A 20273-nucleotide genomic window follows, 5' to 3' on the forward strand; every position below is an offset into this window, starting at 1 on the left:
CAGGGTGTGAATTTACAGGATATGCTAATACCTAACATAGATGTTTTTGGCATACTAAAATTACCTACAGAGAAAAATTACAGGAAATTAATCCAGATTAACTAAAACCTAATTATGTAAGATTGGTTAAACAACATTAAGCCTCTGTTTAAACATTCTAACTCCAAATTAAAATGACCTTCATTCAGACTGCCTGAATTTATTCTAAAAATGAAGTGCACTAGACATAATTAGGGCCATTTTAATTCTAAATGAAAGGGCAACATGCACCTGACTAAGTATAAGCATCTGTATCTGAGCAATTCACTCTAGTCTCCTTTTATAGCTAGCAGAGATTTAGTCAATGTTGTCCATGGAATGCAATCCTTTTCATCTTAAAGTTGATGCCTAAAACAGGTCTCAGGAACCGTGCCTTAAAAGTGCCTCTCTTCATCTATCATTTCTTGTGTTGTCACCATTTTGAATTGGATGAGCTGAATCTGGGTGAAATTGTCTACAGTGGGTTCCACTAATCTATTTCAAACATGAATGCAGATGGTTTTTCATGAATGCTGTCCCAAAAATGCACCTTCGATCACCTGACTCTTGTGACATCTGCAGATAAATGTCTCCCAAGCAGTATTAGTCATTTCCACATCATTCCTATTCTGTCATTTCCTTGTTAGCTTTAAAATATGGTTCCAGATGACCTGAGTGGTGTGGTTTGCAGACAATTATCATAGAATCATAGAATCCTAGAATGGTTTGGGTTGGAAGGAACCTCAAAGATCATCTAGTTCCACCCCCCTGCCATGGGCAGGGACACCCTCTACTAGACCACGTTGCCCAAAGCCCCATCCAGCCCGGCCTTGAACACTTCCAGGGATGGGGCAGCCACAGCTCCTCTGGGCAACCTCTTCCAGTGCCTCACCACCCTCACGGTGAAGAAATTTTCCTTATATCTAATCTAAATCTACCCTCTTTTAGTTTAAATTCTGACTTCAGGATGAAATAAATCACACCCTGGACGCTATGGACTTCTCTGACTAGATCCATAGCTCAGATGCAGCTAGCTAGATTTAGTTGGACTAATCCCACCATGGGCCTTCTGTCATGTTTTTCAGAAGGGCATGGTTGGTTTTGTTTCTGCTGATGCCAATTGCTCTGTGCTTAACAAAACCCCCATCCATGATGGTAGATAGTGTCGGAGGCCTCATGGATCTGTGATTTTGATAACATTTTCTTGCAGCAGACCTCAGTGTAGGAGAAACAACGTGAATCACTGTCCTCCCCCACATTCACCCTGACATAATATCCTCTAGCCCATTCCATTACCAACAGGAAAAGAGCTCACAGCATCATAGCTGGGGCAGCTGGCACCTACCAGTGCTCAAAGCCACTGCAAAGCAAGTCTTCAGCCCTTTCCAGTGCATGCACACCAGGTTTAGTCCTCTTCACATAACCTAGCATAGCCATCATTAGCATTTAGGGAAACCAAGTTCCTGAGAAGGTTATATAGCTGCTTCCTTGCTTTGCTTAATGTTTTAAGTCTGGTTTTGTTTCTTTTTAGGTGCTGGGAGGAAATAGTGGAATCCCCATTCTGGTGGATCATTAAAACTCCTATTTTGGTGTCTATTTTGGTAAAGTATCAGCACATTCTGCTGGCTGCAAAGCCATCTTTAATACTAAGTGTGGGTGGTGAAAGGGTGTTGAGAAGTAATCTGTAAATGTCAATGGAAAATGCATTGACAGATAAAATCCCACTGTATATTGAATGTCTGTCTTAGGATGAGGAAGTTCACCCTCCAGATAAACATCTTTGCCTTTAAGCATTGACCATGGGAAGAGCTTGACTAAGCAACCAAGATGGAGCTCATTTGATTTAACTCTGACCACCTCCATCTCAGCAAGTCATCCTTGGCACTGTGGTTCGGTAGCCATGGATGTGTGTAGCCAGAGGAGGTTGAGGAACATGGTTAGAGATCCAGGAAAGGCCCATCTTGTCTAATGAATCAATGGATGTCTAAATTAGATCAGATTAATTGTGCCATGAAGGTTTTTGTTTCTCTGTGCTGACCGTATGCAGAGCCCAGGATGACTTGTTCAGTTGTAGATGTCAACACTGTAAAGTAAAATGGGATGAGTCCTACCATAAATTTCTACCTAGCTAAAAAGAGGTTAGATGAATTCCCTCAGATATTTGCCTCTTCTTACAGCATTCAGTAGAAAGTTGGATTCCAGCTATGTGTTTTTAAAGTTCTTGAGAAGCTTGGCTAATTTCCAGATAAATCAATAATTCTGATCACAGAAACCATGATACTTCTGATGAACTCTGAGTACTTCTATCCTTGTTAAATATGACGTGTTTCCTCTGTCAGGTATCAAGTCAAAACTTAAAATCAAATGAACTTGAGTTAAACTTAACTTTGAATTTTCTTAAATGAAGACAAGTATGTGGGAAGGGAAGAAAAAGAATGCAACAGAAATCAAAGCAAATATATCTCTTTTTAAACAGAAATCTTCTCTTAGACATACATTCTTCTTATTCCACGTGCATGATGACCTTTACAAGTAGACTTTTTTTCCTGCAGCATTTGTCATACAGGAATTCCAAACTGAAACAGTTTGAATAATTAGATCTTACTCTATTCACCTCCCTGAAAAGAAATACAACACTTAGATGACACATCTCAAAATATTTATACCATCATACAAAGCTATAGATAGTATTTCCCTTTCCCAAGATAATCTCTTGGTAAAGAAATATACCTGTTCTCCTCGGATCAATGAGTCTGTATTTTCTTTTGGCCAATAAATCATTTGCTTATTGCCAAACAAAATTTACCCAGCAATTTGTGATTTTCCTTCTGCAGATATCATATAAATCTGACACAAAGAAAGGGCATGATAACCGCTATCTGATGAACAGCAAGTTTCTTCAGGGAGGAATGCAACATTTTCGCCATATCCATGGGAATAAAGCATAGATCTCAATGGAAGGAAGAAATACATATACAAGATATATAAGATACTAAGCACTGGGAACAGATCAAGTGCCTTTGATTATACTATAGGTTAAAAAATAAACTAAACAACTTCTCCAGTAGCCTGATAGCCATATCTTCTACCATGCAATGCTAAGGCTGTACTAAGCCTATAAATGACACTCCACCTGACTTATCACCACCCTGTGTCCATGTTTGCTCTTGACAACAATGAGCCAACACAGTCAGTATTTAACACATGGCAGGAGAGTGGAAAGCAGCTCCAATCTTACCTTCAGTGCTGCAGCTTGTGTGCTATCAATGCTCATTAGAGTAATTGATCTAGATAATACTGTTTTGAACTGATAAATTTTACGTGCCACCAAGTCAGACACAAGCCATTTTTATAAGCAAATAAATATGAATAGAAGCTATGATAAATGTCATGGGATAGATAAAAACTGATTAAGCAATACATCATAACCAAGAAATACAATTAATTTCCAATCACTCATAGCCTTTGAAAAGAGAGTGAGTGTCTAAATGAAAGATGTGCTTCAGTCTCCTTCATTCACCTGTTGTTGAGATAAATGTAGGAATTGCTGAAGGAAATTTTACAATCTGTTTTTGCAGAAAATCAGATCAGTTGGTTAACACAATTCCTTCCAGCCTTTCAGTCTCTAAAAATCAGAATCATTTGTGCATTTTCTAACTATGAAAGGATAAAGAAAGAGGTTGTATGCCAAACTAAAACTAAACTAAGTCCACGGAAATCTATCATCACTTTTCTATTGTAAATGCTGCATGAATAACAGCATGATTCAATGGAAAGGACTTTAAGAGCAAGTAGATTTGCATTCAATTCATGCCATCTACTTACGTGCCTTTAGGAAATTGCCATTCCTAGCTCTATACCTTTGCTATTAAATAAGGTTAACATTGCTCGAATACGTTGGTGGAGCACTTTGAGATTTTTTTGAGTGAAAAACACCATTGAAAATCTAGGTAATAGCTAGACACCTCTGGTCTAACCTTGTAGGAGAGAATGTTTTCTGCTGTTTCGGTGAGGTCTGTCGCTTGCTGTACAAGGTCTTCAGCTTCTCTCCAGAGAAGACATGCCTAACAGCATTGAGTAGAGGCCAGCTTGAGCGGATACTGCTTTGTGTTTTGTTTTGGTTTCCTTGGCTCACCGCCTCAGTCTTTGACATGCTCAGCAGCCGGTCCCATGTCACCGTCTCCCGAGGGCTTTGACGTCCGTCGCTCTGCTAACTCCCAAGGCTCTTTTCCCACCCTGTCGTCGGCACTCCCCCACGCAGCAGGACGTCGTGCATAGCTGTGCTCTATGGGTTTGACATCATCATACTTGGGATGTATGACACAAAGTCCCAAGCAGGCTGATGTCAGGCCCAAGATGGCTGCCATCCTGTGTCGGTTTACTATGTGCTCCCAGAGTGGGGTTCTCTGCTCATGGCTTTTTAACAACAGCTTGCTCCATGGCAAAAATATTACAGTGAAAGGAATTCCCCTCTAATGATCGTCTCTTTTCACTGGAGAAAAATACTAATTTTTTATTTCTCTCTCTGTTTCCTTTCTCCCCAACCCGACAGGTGAACTTCATTCTCTTCATTTGCATTATCCGTATCTTAGTCCAGAAGTTGCATTCCCCAGACGTTGGACACAATGAAACCAGCCAATATTCGTAAGTCCTAGACTTTTTCAACCGTATTGTATGTTTTTTGGGAAACCTGTTCGGCTGTTAGTTTGTTATTGCATCTGTCTGCACTGATCAGAATCAAGTATTTGTTAATCAATTAAAGCTGATCAGAAGTCAGGAAATGGGGCATTTGCTGAAACGGCTGGGCATGTTTTATGTCAGTTTAAACAGGCGAGAAGGTTTTCTCCTGGGATTAACGATGAAGAAGTGAGAGCAACAGTAATGATCATGAAACAAAATAGGCTTTTTCATTGTATATTCAATATTTATTGGATTATGAAGGCAGAGGAACCTTGATGGAGAACAAAGATCAGCTGTCCACGGTATATGGCCTTTTTTTTTTTTTTTCTGAACTAATTACCCTCAGCTTCCTTTTTCAAAGGAGAGATCTAGAAAATTAGTATCTTCACTAGAATCTTTGGCAAATTTTCCTTATCCTAAAGCAGACACCTAAACTAGATTGGATTAATTCAACGCATTTGTCTTCACTGTTGAGAAGTAGCACTGTCTCAGAAGTTTTGCTTGACATAATGCTTTTATCCCAGGGATATCAGATTGACCTTATTGGGGCTTTTTATAACGAACAGCATGCAAGTGAGATCAGCATCAGTCTCAGTGGCCAAGACTGGTCTTAGCTGCAGTATCTAAACAGTGCAAGAAATCTGTCTAACTCCATGGATTTATTTTGGCTTCAATGCAAATAAAATAAAAAGTTCAGACTGGCTTATTTTTGAATCTTGCCACTGTCCTGGCTCAGCATTTCAACTATCCGGGATATTTATTAAATTATTCCTGGAAAAGAACTGAAAAGGAGAAAGTCCAGTGTCTACATGGTCACTGCTCATAAATCTTCTTTTTCTTTGGAGGGAGCTGTGCACTTTGGTACCCTGAAGAATCTGAGCTCAGTTCATCTTTCTGCAAGATGGAAGACAATATCAATATGGTCCTTAAATACTGACCAGCCATGACACTGAGTCTTTCTCTCTACTGATGGTAAATTATGCATTTCATCTGCCTCGAGAGATTCTCAGATTTATGAAAGGAAATTCCAGTATTTGACCTTAACTTCTCCCTGCAGCAGCCAAAGCCAATTACCTCTTTTTTTGTCAATATAACACGCCAACGTTACCAGACCCCGTGCTTTCTATCACGTCCCTTTATGTGCTTCCAACTGGACATTGTGTGTTTGTACCCCCGGTATTGCAACAGCTTTGGCCAGGTACATAGATTAAATCAGCATATTGAAATATGTTCTCGTACTAAGCGGCAGCCTGGAGCAGTTGGCTCCATTCATCTCAGCAGAAGTGCTGCCAACACGCATCGGAAGGGTTATGCCCAGATTAACTCGGAGATCATGCTGAGCTTTGGGTTCAGGGCTTTTTACTTTTTTTTTTAACTTCCACATTTTCCAGTGAAGTGGGAGCTGCCAGGAAAGCTCTCTTTGCCTTGTAAACAAACATAGCACAGCAGGGTGGTAAGGGACATGGACTTCCTTCTGCTGGCCTGCCGAACAGGAGGCATTGATGAAATACAAATGATCTTTACATCTTTAGTTCCTCACCTTCCTCCTCTACCTGGAAAAACATCTCAGTTCCATTAGGGCATGAATCAGTTGCTCACTTATAGGTGTCCAAGCCATATGAGACACCTTAGGACATTTGAGATACTTGCCTGGACCTGGCATAAAGGACCCAGGACCTATGGGAGACTTGTACCCTTATACAGTGGCAGCTGGCCACCAGCCAGATTCTCTGGGGCATCTGGAAGTCTCCGTTGACTATACTGACTGCAGTGGGACATGAGACACAACTTTTTCCTATGGAAATGAATATTAAGTGTCCCAATCTGAAGGCTGGATCTCACCAAGGGGAGTTTTCAGTGTGGTCCTAAGTTTTTAATGTTTAGACAGCTAGCTGTAAGAGACGTCTGGGGTCCAGACTCTTTTATATATGCCATTAGGCATGTGATCTGTAATTGTATGTACCTGGATCCTTTTACATGTCATTCTCTTATTACCTGAAATACTGCTGCTAGCTTCAGGGGTTTTGCCTGCAGGACCTAAGAGAGCTTAGCAAAAAACTGCTGCTAATGATATGTGTGGGTTCCTCCTGCCAAATCTCAGATAAATATATTTTAAACTAACAACAGCAAGGATCTCTCATTTGCATTTCTCCCTCCTTCTCTTGTTTATTTTATATTGTTTATTTTATTAAAAAAAAAAAAAAACACATGTTGACATGTTGACAGTATTGTTCAATTCCAACCTGTTTCAGTTTAGCTGCAGGCTGGAAGTTCAGGTGCGCTGCTGACTCATTAATGCTACAGACAGTGAACTGGCCTTTAACGTATTGGAAACTGTGAAAACAAGTCTCCCAAAATAGTTTTCTGAAAATGACAGAGACATGTGCAAGAATGGGACAGCAGTCTCTCAGGCAAATAGAAGGTTTTTTTCTACAGTGAAATCTTGAGCAAAATTCATCTCTTTCTATTTTGTACGTGTTCATAGATCAATATTATCATCAAAGTTTTCTGGGTAACTTTTCCATTATGCGTTCAAGGAGCATGACTAAAACGTTGGTTCACTCTTACCCACTCCCAAGGAGAGGAGTAGGTTCAGTGCAGGTTAGTGGAGATGTGTTTTCCCTAAATTACCTGTCACCATGTATATCTGTCAGAGAGGGTCGGTCTAAGCAGTTCACCCTGTGCTGGGAGTGGAAGTAATGAGGTTTTTGAGAAGCCACAGCTGCCAGCAGGTAGCTTTAACCAGCTTTGGACAATCTCCCAAGCAGTTCTGCCTCCTGCACAGCCGGGCTTTAGCTTCCTGGGAGAAATTATACCATGACTGGGGACAATGATTTTCTTCATTGCGGTGTTTAGGGAGTGGTCTTTTAAATATCACAGAGCTAGACCATAAGGTCCTTGCCCTGAAGCCAAACTGAGATCTAAAACATTACTCAATATTCTGGGGCAGTTCAGTGCTGGGAACAAGAGATTGGTTTGGAGTGTTGTGCAAACTGGAGGAGGAAGCTCCGAAGGTTTGACATTTATGTCCTTTTCATTGCCACAGTCCAGCCAGGAGGGAAAAATGCTGTAACTGAGGCCTCAACGTTGTCTGCAATGATAAGAGAAAATTTTCTAATCCTTTGGAGGTCGCAAACAGTGTCTCTATGAATATAGTACATGAAAGTAGCATCGCATCAATCTCCTCTAGGCTGACCGTTCCTGAAAGACCGGGGAGAGAGGACAGATTTCTGCAAAGCCAGTATTGATATTCACTGAATTGTGGTCTGGTTAGAAAATAAGCTGCTTTCTCGTATGTCGGGAGCTGGGGGAATTAGGGATGGGTCATACTAGTGTGGGTGACACTGGCCAGAGCCACTTTTAAGAGCGAGGAACATGGTACCCTGATGGTCACCAATGACACAGTCCTCTGCCAGAGCAAGACATCCAAGACAACTCAGATTTTGGATCTACATGAGGGATGTGGTGGGAAAGTTCCTCAGGTCCCTGCAGGCACTCATTTTGCCTCAAATGGGTTGCACCCAGCTGCCTTTCAGCCAGCAAGTATTTCCTGGGGAATTAGAGCCTCCAACCACAGCCTTAATGTCAAGCTGTCTTTGGGCCATTCTGAGGGAAAGCTGGAAAGGTCTGCTGAGAGATACAGTGATGAGCATCATCTAGATAAAACTGGCCCATCAGCCTTCCCAGTGGGATTATGCAGATGGCAAATAAATGAAGATGATCTTAGGGGACTGAACCTGATGAGACTTTGGAGGTGAAGGATTTGCAGATGGAGGAACAAATATTTCCAACATCCCAGCTGTAGCTTCAGGTCCTCCAGAGGCCTCTGGGAGAGGGGGACACTGGATGGTGTGGATGACCGAGGGAGCCAAAACCCCCATAAGCATCCTTAGGCCCTTGATTTCATTTTATTTCTGTCAGCTATATTTTAATAATGATTATATTTAATAAATTATAATCTCTTCATAATTAGACCTCTGATTACCCAGCCTGATGCCATTAAGCACTAATACCGTTCATCTTCCTCCTTTGGAGACAGTCATTGTGCGATAGCCTGTCATTATTCTGAGCTAAACATACCATTTCTCTCCCAGAAGCTGTAATTTTCAGAAATCCCAAGCAAACAAAGACAGTGCTAGATGATGATTTAGCTTGTAGAGATGAAAAAAGATCTCCAGTGGGAGGGGAAGAAGAGAGAAGGGAGAAAGAAATACCTCCATTGAAGTTACTAGGAATAAAGATGTCACATTTTATGTTGTCACCACATCTGAAATCACCAGCTATCTGCAGTCTGCGGGCCAAGGAGAAATAATCTAGGGCTGGTCACTAGCTGGAGGCATGTATATATTTATATGAGAGCTGTTAATGAGGAAGAAAGCAAGCCTGTGGAAATGCTCCCAGCATGGCCCTTGGTTAGTTTGAACTGCCATACAGTGACTGCGCCCAGCTGAGGGTCCACCTCCCTATGTCATTGCATCCCAGCCCAGGTTGTCAGAGGGATCCTGGGGAGGTGGGACTGTGAGGAGCTATCTCAACACCCTCCATTTCACTGTACCCCAGACTCTTCTTCCCTCTGGGCAAGGGCAGCCTCCTGATGCTGCCTCGCTCAAGGCTGCTGTTGAAAGGCTGGATGTTCCCAGGACCTCAGGGTAAGTGGCCCATATCACATCTCCTAAGGGCAAACAAAGGCACTTAACATGCATGATACAGGCTACACCATTGTGATCCAGCTAATAAGCAAATATGTACTGCAGCAAATTAAAGTTTTGGGGTTGCATAGGGCTCAGCTGCAGGATTTCTCATCAGCTTACCCTTTAGCTCCTCTTCCCTCTTCCCTTATGAGTCATGTTTGTCTTTCCAACAGGAGGCTGGCCAAGTCCACCTTGCTGCTGATCCCTCTCTTTGGCATTCACTACATCATGTTTGCTTTCTTTCCTGACAATTTCAAAGCAGAAGTTAAGCTGGTCTTTGAGCTCGTGGTTGGGTCGTTCCAGGTAAGCCACCCTTTGGGCCACCAGTCACTGGGTCTGTCACCAGGAAGAAGTATAACAAGCTTGACAAGGGAATAAGCAAACATGTGAGCTGGGTTTTTCCTGGACATGCCCAATACTGCTCTTATATCTTTGGGGAAAAGCTACTCACTCCAGCTTGGCCAGGATGGAAGACAATTTTATATTTTCCTCCTAGAATTCCAGCAGGAGATTCTCTCTGCTCATTTTAGGCACCTGAAAAGAAAATGTACCTCTATAAGTTAGTCACCCTGGGGTGTTTTTGTACTTAAGGGAGAAAAATGAGCACCTCAGTTCAGTTTATATATTACTGACATGGTGTAAGATGAGATATATCACCTTTGGGAGGAGTGTCTTTCTGGCCATTAACAGGAGCCTAGTCTGTCTTCAACCAGTTGACTTGCATGGTCTTTCTCCTCTACTAATAAGCCAAGTCCTGCCTGTAGATCCTGCTCAAGCAGGATTCCAGTTCATTAGCATAGGAGGCAGGTTCCCAATGAGGGTGGATAATGGGGCTATCCTCCGCATTAATCTTTAGGAAGCCCTGATGAAGTTCGCTTCTTAGACCCTCCCACACTTCAGTCAGTTCCAGTGTTGGGCTGTTAATCTTGGCCCTGCTTTGCATGAAAAGAAGCATTTATGTATTCCATCCCATTACATCCATCCATTAATCAGCTCTAGCCATTTTGTGTTCTCACAGCCTGCAAGCAGGATCTGTCTGTCACCATGTACCATACGCATCAGTGGCATGCTTTGCTCAGTGATGAATGAGTTAACGTCCCTGTCCACATCATCGTCACTTCACGTCTGGCATCTCTCCTTTGAGAGATAAATGGATCTACACTCACTCCTTGTCTTTAGTGTTTTCAACCATAAGGGCTAGATATAAGTTTGTTTTATTTTTTTCAGTGAAAGATGAGATTCTCAAAAATGAGGTGTCACTGCAGAGGAGATGGGGAAGGAACAGTTCAGCCCTATACCATGTCTAAGATCATTCTGACCTTGATGATGTACTAATGAACATGTTTAGATCTCCCCAGTTTCAGCTTCAAGACCAAGCAGGAACGTTAGGACTAGTATCCCATCCAGTTGCCTCTAATGATCCATTTTGCATGACCAAGTGTCCCTCTTAGAGCTGAGCTGACTGCTGATGGCTTTAAACACCAGTCTGGAGCAATCTTTGAACTCACACCCATACATTTCCCGCAAGCTACCTTAACTAATCTTTCCCTGCTCCTTTTATTGGGAAAATGCAATCAAGTGGTTTCTAAGGGGCACCTGAGCAGTCCCCTAGCAGTGTGTCCTTTCTCCAAGGCTGCAGTGAGTTTGAGAGGTGCTAAAAGCCTGTTCTCTCCTTTCCCTAGGGATTTGTGGTGGCTGTTCTGTACTGTTTTCTCAATGGAGAGGTAAGGTTAACGGTATTGTTTGGTTAATGTTTGCAGCTGAGGCAAATTGAATGCTTGTGGAGGGTGGATTGAGAAGTGTCCCATGCCTGATGTTATCATACTGGGGGGAGGCTTCCACGTCAAATTACTCACTCCAGAAAAACAACTCAACCATTTGCCTGACAGTGTCCAGCACAATTAATAAACATATTAGGACTTTCATGTGGACCTTAATATTGCTGCTGCTGAGTCCTTCCTTTACTCATGAGACAGCATCAGCAGAATTCCCATATGACCTTGCATAAACCCTGATCCGAAGGAACCACCTTCAGCAGGGAAGGGTAGAGCCCATCTCCTAAGGCCTGCTCATGCTGAGCACCTCAGTGAATCCTCCACAGAATCAGGCCCACTGCCAAGATGGAGGCTCGTTAGTGCAGTGATATTTTTGTACCATGCTCCATCTGCCCGTAAGAAATTCAGCAGAGACTGATTAAGCCCGTATCGCAAAGGCTACCAGGTAGGTGTGAGCAGCTGAAAACTTGGAGCTGCTGTCAGCTGGAGCACTTTCAGCTCAATAAACTAAGCATGGACAAGAAAGAAGCAGCTGTGATCTGGGTTTGTGTTCCAGCTTCCTGGGGAGAAGAAGAGTGTCCAGAATCACAATTTGCTCTCTTACAGCTCTGATGCTGCTTTCAGCCATGCTGATGCCATGTGTACATCACGCAGTAGCATGCAGGGCAGATAGCCCAGCTCCAGCAGAGACCTTTGCCAGTAAGCCTGCGCAGAGCAGGACAGAACCATACAAACTTATTAATGATCCAAAACCGATAGAGGCATTGACGTGACTTGTTAGGCACAGACCAGTGCCAGATAAACATGTTTCTACCTTACAGGCATTGTTCTTGCCTTTCCCACATTTCCAGTCCTGGGGTTTGCATCCTGGTGTTGTACTGTTCCTGTGCTTGCTGATCCCAGAAGCCCTCAGACACAGATGTTTTATCTAGTTCATACTGTTGTCTAAAAATTTGCACTGGAAAACTGCAGGAGGGGACAGGGAAGGTGGCCAGATTTGTTCAGCATTTGAATCTGGACAGTATAAACCAGATGATATATGTAAACTCCCTGAGCAGGAACGAGTAGCTTCTATCAAAAAAGCACAGCTGTATTGACAGCTTCACAAACAAGCCAGAGTTAAATCATTTGTATTTGGACAGAAACAGGGCAGTGAAAAAAAATAAATCTTAATTATACTCACAAAGCATAGACTATGTTGCCATTAAAGTTAAGTAGTGTGGTACCTTCACTGTATCAGATAAACGATTCCCTGTGCTCACCTTTCTGCTGAAGCTCAGGGATTTCTGCTCTAGTAGTTCACTGGCTGGAGTGTGACCTCTGTTCTGTGTGGCTAAAAGTTCTGTCCAAGCTGAGTTTAGTGACCTTTATAAAATAGTTCTTGGCCCCTTGGTAGGTGGGTCACCCATTGCTACTCACACAGTCAAGTCAGAGCAATGGAAAATACTCCCCTCTGCTGACTTGCTTGTCTTTCCACCACCTAGGTCCAAGCTGAGCTCAAGCGAAAGTGGCGGAGGTGGCATCTGGAGCGGTTCCTGGGCTCGGACATGAAGTATCACCACCCTTCCTTAGGCAGCAACGGTACCAACTTCAGCACTCAGATCTCCATGCTGACCAAGTGCTCACCAAAGACACGGCGGTGCTCTGGCTTCCAGGCCGAATTCTCTCTGGTGTGATGGGGAGAGGCTCTCCAAGCACTGAGCATCCAAGAGAGAAAATGAGAGACAGAAGGATCCCCAGGAATCAGCGACACGATGACAAATCCTTGTGAAATGACATGCTCCGCATGAGCCAACAGAGGACACAAAACTGGAAAAGCCACCGGCATCCAGAACAAGATCAGACAAGCCAAGAGGCAGAGAAATAATTTTCCTCTCCCTCTTTTCAGACCTTTCACTCTTAAGTTGCAAGCCCTCAGGGGTTGGTAACAATGAGTAAAGGTCCCAGTCACTTGAGGAGAGCCTGGGAGATCCTGATGTGTCATAAACAATGAAGTACAGGGGGTAAGGGAGGGGAGAGCCTGAGTCCTTGGTGGCTTTACCAGAACTGGCATCTCTGAAACAGATAAATTGCACTTTTTTAAAAAATGAGCCAGTAAGGGAGAGAGGGAGGCAAGAAGCAGGGAAAAAAAAAAATGCCAAACATGAATGTGCCAAAAGTCCCGTCGGTAAGAGGTGGTGATAAGGCACCGAAGACAGACTCGGGGACACGGGGAGAAGGGACAGGAGGAACATGAGCAGGAAGGGGAGAGGCCAGCGCACGGCCCCTGCCTCTGTGTTTTACACGAGTGAAGATGAAGCTGCAGCCCCGGGAAGGCCCCTCGGAGGATGCCCCAGTGCTGCAGTGTGTTCTGCTAATTGCCCGCTATCCTTATTAGCAAAAGCATTCCAAGCACCCTTGGGTGCCCTCTGGAAAAGCAGGTCACTGAGAAGGAATAGCGTGAATGCCCTTCTCTGCAGTATGTTCATGATGTCATGTTTTGTTTGGTTGTTTTCAATGAACAGGAAACTCAATTTACATGTATAAAAACCAGGTACAGATGCCAAAAGCGGAGCACAGCTGTGTTTTTCATTCTTTTTAAGTTTGCCCATAGGTCTTGGTGCATTAACGCACCCAGGATCGTTAGGGATCAGGGGAAAACAATTGGTGTGTAATTCGTTTGCACTTGCTTAGCACACACTGCCAGGAAAGGGAGATGTAGAACCCTGTAATCCTTAATTGAATCAGACCTGCCATAAGGAGCAACTCTCCAGATGAAAAAAATTAGCGTCACAGCAGCAAGGAAAATTGCTTTCATCAGAACAAGGTTGTCTCAGCACGTAACTGGCGCTCCAGGAGTCAGGAAGGAGTGAAGGAGCTATTAAATTGATTCCTTCTTCAGCTTTTGCAGGGAGCTTTCATCCTATGATGAAGGCATTGTTAGATCTTTAAGATGTGCGTGTGTATTTTACCTCTTTTCTGAAGGCCTATTAGTTTCCATATGGGACAATCCCTATGTGAAGAATGCACATAGATCCTGTCCCACCCAACTGCATCGAATGGGGTTGCACCAGTTTTACAGCTCAGGTACACGCTTAGTAATTGGGTTGCTGTCATCATAACATGTCATAGCACTGTTCTCCTCAAGGAGAGTCTTGGTCAGCAATGCACGTACATGGCAAGGAAGGTGGGCTGCTCTTTCAGAGTTCAGAGATCTCAACTTATCGACCAAGTACTAACAGCTCCTGGACTTCCTTTTCTTCATGGTGAAATGTAGTTCATTGAAGGGAAGCATCTTGAACTTGGTGGGTTTGGGGTTTGTTTAGCTTGCTTGTTTGGTTGCCTTAAGCATCTGTGATTCACTGCCAACAGACCACACTGAGCCCAGGAGGAGAGTTGCAGATCTGGACATCCAGTTCCTTTCTGAGTTCTGAGAGGGTGGTTGTTCCATGCTGTAACCCTCCCCAGAGCTATACCTGTTATCATCTGAGCTCGATGCTTCCAAAGTATTTCTCCTCTTGTGCGACTGAGGCCCTAGAGGGCTGAAGTCAGTAAGGGGCATGAGATACTCTGATACGACTGCCGTGAAGGGTAGACATGCAGTCATGAGTTTTCAGTGAGCTAGCTCAGATGCTGTCACGGTATAGCCATGGCTACCCAGCCTGGAAAACCTAAGAGGATAGGTAGATATTGTGAAGATAGTTATTATGAGCTCCACGGTTCTGGAATTAAAGTGCTGATGAGACCCCAGGGTAGCCAGGTGCAAGCCATCTTTGTTATGGCTATGTTACACCAAAACTGTATCATTGGCAGTTAGAATCCAACACTGACATGCCATAAGATCATCAAAATCCTCTCTTAGCAGCACACTCATCCCCAAAATCCAGAGAAACCACAAGGATGCTTAAAATTTCCCCATGTTGCTTGCACTGAAGCCCTGATACACCAGGAACAAGGTCCCCATTGAAATCTCCATGAGGTTCTCAGGGGCAAGGACCCTCCTTGTGTTTGGTGCTGGTGCTGCTCTGGTGAGTGCTTTCAGACCTGGATTAGGACTCACACAGAAGATGCTGGAGAAGTCACACCAGTACCACTAATTCTTCTCCTGTGCCTGGTTCAAAGCAAGGATTTAACCTAGCTCTGCGTTTCACCAGGTGAATGGCTAGCTGCAAGGAAGCCCAGAAGCAGCAAGGGAAAGCTCTCTCTCAGCTTCCAAGTTGTTCCACTTGGTGTAAAATGCTTCCTCTCACTGATTCAGAGTTTGGAAACAACATCAGTCTGGGAAAGATTTGATTCATCAGGCTGCAGTCACTTGCCCTCTATCTATCATGGTAGCTATTTATGTCCAAGAAGATTGACAGGCTGCAGAGGAGCGCTGCCCAATCTTGTTAATGCATCCACGGAGGTGCCTAAGGTGTGAACTTGAATCCCAGGTCCCAGACAAGCAGAGGAGGAGTTTGAGCACAAAGCCGTTGAACATAAGAGATGCACCATTGCCAGCAACCTCCTTTGTGAGATGTGAGGGAAACCCTTCCCATCTCTTTTAGGCAGCCTTGCAGGGGTAGAAGGTCCATGTCTGTGAGCCATGAGCAGTGAGACACATAGTGCATTTTCCTTCTGCCCTTCACCTTCCTGTTCCTCTCCCTTGTGCTTGTAACTCCATTTGCAGGAGGACCTTCTGCTTTGTATTCACAGCTTCTCTTCCATTTCAGTCCTGTGCTAACCTGTGCCAGCATCAACCATATGCCAAAGGCAGCAGGAATGGACTTGCCTTTTAGAGACATGACAGGCAAAAATTCAGCTGGTTATTTACCCATGCCACAGGGCCTTCTGCAGCCCATGAGATTAACCACCAGGCTATTCTGAATGGGATCCTGGAGATAGGATGTGACCTAAACTGAGGGGCTCCTTCAAAAAATGTTGACTACATTAGCATGCCAGGAACAGTGCCCCCCAAGCATCCTACTTGCAATTATTTCATCACCGAACATCCAGCCGCATCGCCATTATGCTGTCAAGGGTGTTTGAGAGATTAAATGAATGTGCTGAATATACCTGCTGTGACAGGCATGGCAATATCAGTGATGCAGGCAGGCAGAGCTGCCAGCCCAGCTGTGTTGGCCTCCTATTTCAGGAGAACAGAGGAGTCAGTGGTGAAATCAGAGCCTTTCACTCCGGGGATATGAGCAATCAAGTGAACGATGACATTTGGATCAGGCCGTCATTTAAGCGGCTTAGTGCAGGAATTTGGCCCGATAACTTCGCATCCTCTACTCTGTTTTTCATCCAGCTCATCAATAAAATGGAGTTCAAGGACCTCACTTGCAACCCCAAATGTCAACCCCGACTGCGTTGTCCTGAACCCATGCAGAACACACGATGCAGCGCTCAGGACTGCTGCTGGTGCTCACAAAGTCTGACCCCCTTTAACTCTGGGATAAGACAGGAATGACTCCAGTGAGGGCAACCTCATTAATTTGCCGCAAAATAATATTAAGAAGCATACCTGGATGTGGCAGGCTTTTAGATATGTTTAAGGATCATGAATTTGGACTCCAAAACTCTTTAAAGAAATCAGGCCAAACTCTGATCCCACTTGCACCAATCAGTTCACTTCAGTGACTCCTGAGTTACACCAGTATTAAACTGGAATTTGCCTTTAGAATAATTCCTTTATCTTCAGCCTGGAACTGTTTACTCCCTTTTTATACCAGTGAGAGCTCAACCCCCTCCTGTTAATTAGTCACTTTGTATTTCAGTGGTTAAACTATTAAACAATTATGAATAAGTATGGAAGAATTAAAATATAAAAAATTATTGTCTCAAGGTCTAGAGGTGCAAGGTTCAATGCTAACATTAGACTGTAGATATTTCTATTCAGCTGGGACCTATATTGCTCTGTGGCCCTCTCATAAGCCGCAAGAAATGAGAATATGGCCATGTTTAGGGTTTAAAAAAGAGCAGTAAAGAAATTCTAGGCTGTTGCAGAATTTCAGGGCATTAACTTGAAACTAGTTTTTAAAATCTGAGGTATATATGCAGCAGCATCATTACTGTAGTTATGGAATGAAAAAGGGATCCCAAAAAAGCCCAGGAGACAAAACTTTTTTTTTTTTTTGGTTGGTTGGGTTTTTTAATATTTTTTTTCCTAGGAAGCAGTTGTATTTTTCTCAAGGAGGCCTTACTGAAGAACAAATGTTTTGTACATTAACTAATCAGGAGATTTACCTTCTTTCTCAATATCCTGTTCAGCCCAGAAGCAATGAGGCAGGGTGGTATCTGTGTCACGGGGCTATGGGAGCAAAGGGATTAAAATCAAATCTCTGCTCCAATCTGATGGAAATACTTTCAGAGAGAGATGCACCTGCTGATTAATGAAAGTCTGCCTGGTGGTTTTTAAAAAGCAAAATGAAGTTGCAAAGAAAGCTCAGGAGTGAACATTGCTTGACTCCATGGGATTAAAGGGGTTTGGTGGGATTATTTTGTTTCCATTCCTTCCACCTTCATCACAGTATTTAAACAAGCTGAAATCCAGTGGGTTTCTGCAGGAAATATGAAATATTTTCAGACTAAAAGGGAATCTCTCAAACTTGGAAATGCCAATATGTGTCTTTGCGAAGCTTATTTAATTCTGTCCGCACAAGTTCTACTTGGTTTGATAAATGTCCTATGGAAGTCCACGTGGTGTCAGAAGCAAGAAGACTGAGAAGCAATGTTTCTTCTCTGGTGTAACACCAAAGCCCATGTAAAACATGCTTCCTCCCCGCTGTGTCCCAGCCCCTCTGCTTTCAGGGAGGGCATTTAGCTGAAGAAAAGGATCTTGACCGGGGTGTTGACCCAGCCCAGGCACAGCCCTGTGCTTCCTCCCAAGGCATCTCTGCACCAGTGAATGTGCCAAACTCCTGGAGACAAGGACCGCAGTCCTGAGCTCCCTGACTCGCAATGCAACTTTGCACTTTTCGCACACTGATGCTTATGGTGGCAACGACCATAATGCTTCTTGATTGTAGATGACCCTCAAAGAGCAGGAGGTCAAGCTCTTGGCCTCATATATACCCATATCAATGTGGAATGAATCTGCTGGTATCATTCTGGAACTAAACTGGTGTAATAAGGAAAAGAATTAAGTCCCAGACCGGTACGTGGAGTCAGATGTCCCAAAATCCAGAGATTTCAATCCATTTCCTTTCAGTCAATTTTTCCCCCCGTCTCCAAACCCAGTATTTACATACCAGTCTGATGAGGTATAGTTACAATGACTGATCTTACTATTTCCCCTGGAGATCCGTACGGTTGTAAACTACGGCTTTTAGGAATTAGGAGTTTCCTGGGCCCATGGACCGTCTCTTCCACCTCCTACTGTCTGAACTTCCTAACTCCTTGTTTGCTTGCATGGTGTTGTGCTATATACTGAAGAGCCTTGGGTTGGAAACCCTGTTTATTTCTAGCATACTGTGAAATCACAGGGAAGAAGACAAATATTGGGACTGGAAACTACGTTAACAGGTCTGTAAGGGAAATAATGCCCATTTGGGTTCTGAGGGCCAGGCCTTTAGGACACGCAAATTGGCATCAGCAGAGCACTAGTGTTTTATACTCCAGTTTTGTGGATATTGTAAATTTGTACATAGAGGAAATCTGGATAGCACATTTAAAAAAAAAAAAAAAGAAAAAAGAAAAAAACCACACCACCACATTTTTGATACTCTAATGATGATAAATTAAGTTTGAAAAGGCACTTTTGAATTCAAAGGTTCCTTTCTCAGAGTGTTTCAAACACCTCAAGCTGTTGTTCAGTAGCTGGTGCCAACTGACTCTTCTCACTCAAACTGTAAGCACCTCTGCTCTGCCCTCCTGTAAATAGGCTTTGACAGCAAAGAGTGATAAAAACTGGCTGTGAACAGAGAATCACTGTCTCTGTGGACTTTTATGTACCTAGGTGCTTGTGATGTATTCTTCATGCCAGTGAGAACAGGCCTGCTTGCTCAGCACAGGTGAAATCTCCACCTTGTTTCATGGCCCTTTGCCTGATGTTATTTATTTTGTTCTGACTCTGTACATATGCGATGAATTGGCTATTTTTTTCCTTTGTATTTGGTTCATCTCCTTGCTTCAGAGGAGGTTCTTCTCTGTGGTTGACACTGCTGACAACAAGCAATAAAACCATCGTGAAGACATTGTGTCTAAGATGTTCCACCTGATATTTTAATTTATTTTTCTCAGTCCTGAAGAAGACACAGTCAGAGAGGAAAGGTTAAGAAGGGGGTAGTGCGCTGGTAAGGTGGTTGCCTACAGTTAGGCGTAATGATCTCATACTTTGCAAGGTTAGCCAGATAGACCAAATCTCTCTCAAAATGGGAAACCTTCTTTGAGACCATCTGTGCCAGCAGAAGAATCAGTACCAGCCCCAGCGTGAGTGGTCCCCAAAACCACCACAATGAAGGCAACACCACTGCATGAGCTAGGCGGCTGGATGCAAGGTCTTTTGGAGGCAGGACTCATGCATGGAGGTAATAGTCATGCAATTACAAACACACTATGGTTCTTTTGCCACGATCAAGAGATGTTAAATGATTCCTGTATTTTTAGGTATGTACACCCATGCACATACATATACATGTATTGATTGTTACAAGTCTAGGGTTGAATGCTGGAATAGCCTCCGATTGTCTCACTATGCTGTGCTTTTCAAATTCACCACCATGAGATCTGTCTTTTACATCATAGACTGTAGCAGTTCATAACCACCCTCCAAGAACAGGAAGACGCCAAAATATGTGAAAAAACCATGTTTGTTCTCGTTCTGTTCATGACTGAACACACTCAGACTTCCAGTCATCCAGGCCACAGGGTAGGAGAAGCTGTGAGCAGCTTTTCAAGAGCAGGTGCGATGGGTCCATTGCAGCTGCAGAAATTCCACACCGCTGCGAGAAACCGAAATACTTTACCCATGAGATGCACAAGACAGCTGACATCCAGTGCTTTCTGCAACATTTGGCATATATTATGCATCTTATAATGCAGTTTCCAGCTCAAGGTGGTGGTTTGGCTTGGGCTCATCCCAACCAGATGATTTCACAGCACTGGTGGTGTAAATGCATAATCTGAGCATCATGAGAACATCCTGCCT

General features: G+C 43.5%; 1 protein-coding gene across 1 annotated transcript in view; it reads left to right on the top strand.

Moving 5' to 3' along the window:
• The window catches only part of LOC129202771 (vasoactive intestinal polypeptide receptor), a 120682-nt gene extending 101359 nt beyond the window's left edge, over positions 1-19323 (top strand). Inside the window, exons 9-13 of the mRNA XM_054816294.1 lie at positions 1550-1619; positions 4571-4662; positions 9563-9692; positions 11072-11113; positions 12649-19323. Of these exons, the coding sequence (XP_054672269.1) occupies positions 1550-1619; positions 4571-4662; positions 9563-9692; positions 11072-11113; positions 12649-12840 (526 nt within the window). The 3' untranslated portion in view covers positions 12841-19323. The remainder of the gene's footprint in view (positions 1-1549; positions 1620-4570; positions 4663-9562; positions 9693-11071; positions 11114-12648) is intronic.
• Positions 19324-20273: the final 950 nt, after the last annotated feature.

This window comes from Grus americana, chromosome 2 (assembly GCF_028858705.1).
Source record: "Grus americana isolate bGruAme1 chromosome 2, bGruAme1.mat, whole genome shotgun sequence".
NCBI lineage: Eukaryota > Metazoa > Chordata > Aves > Gruiformes > Gruidae > Grus > Grus americana.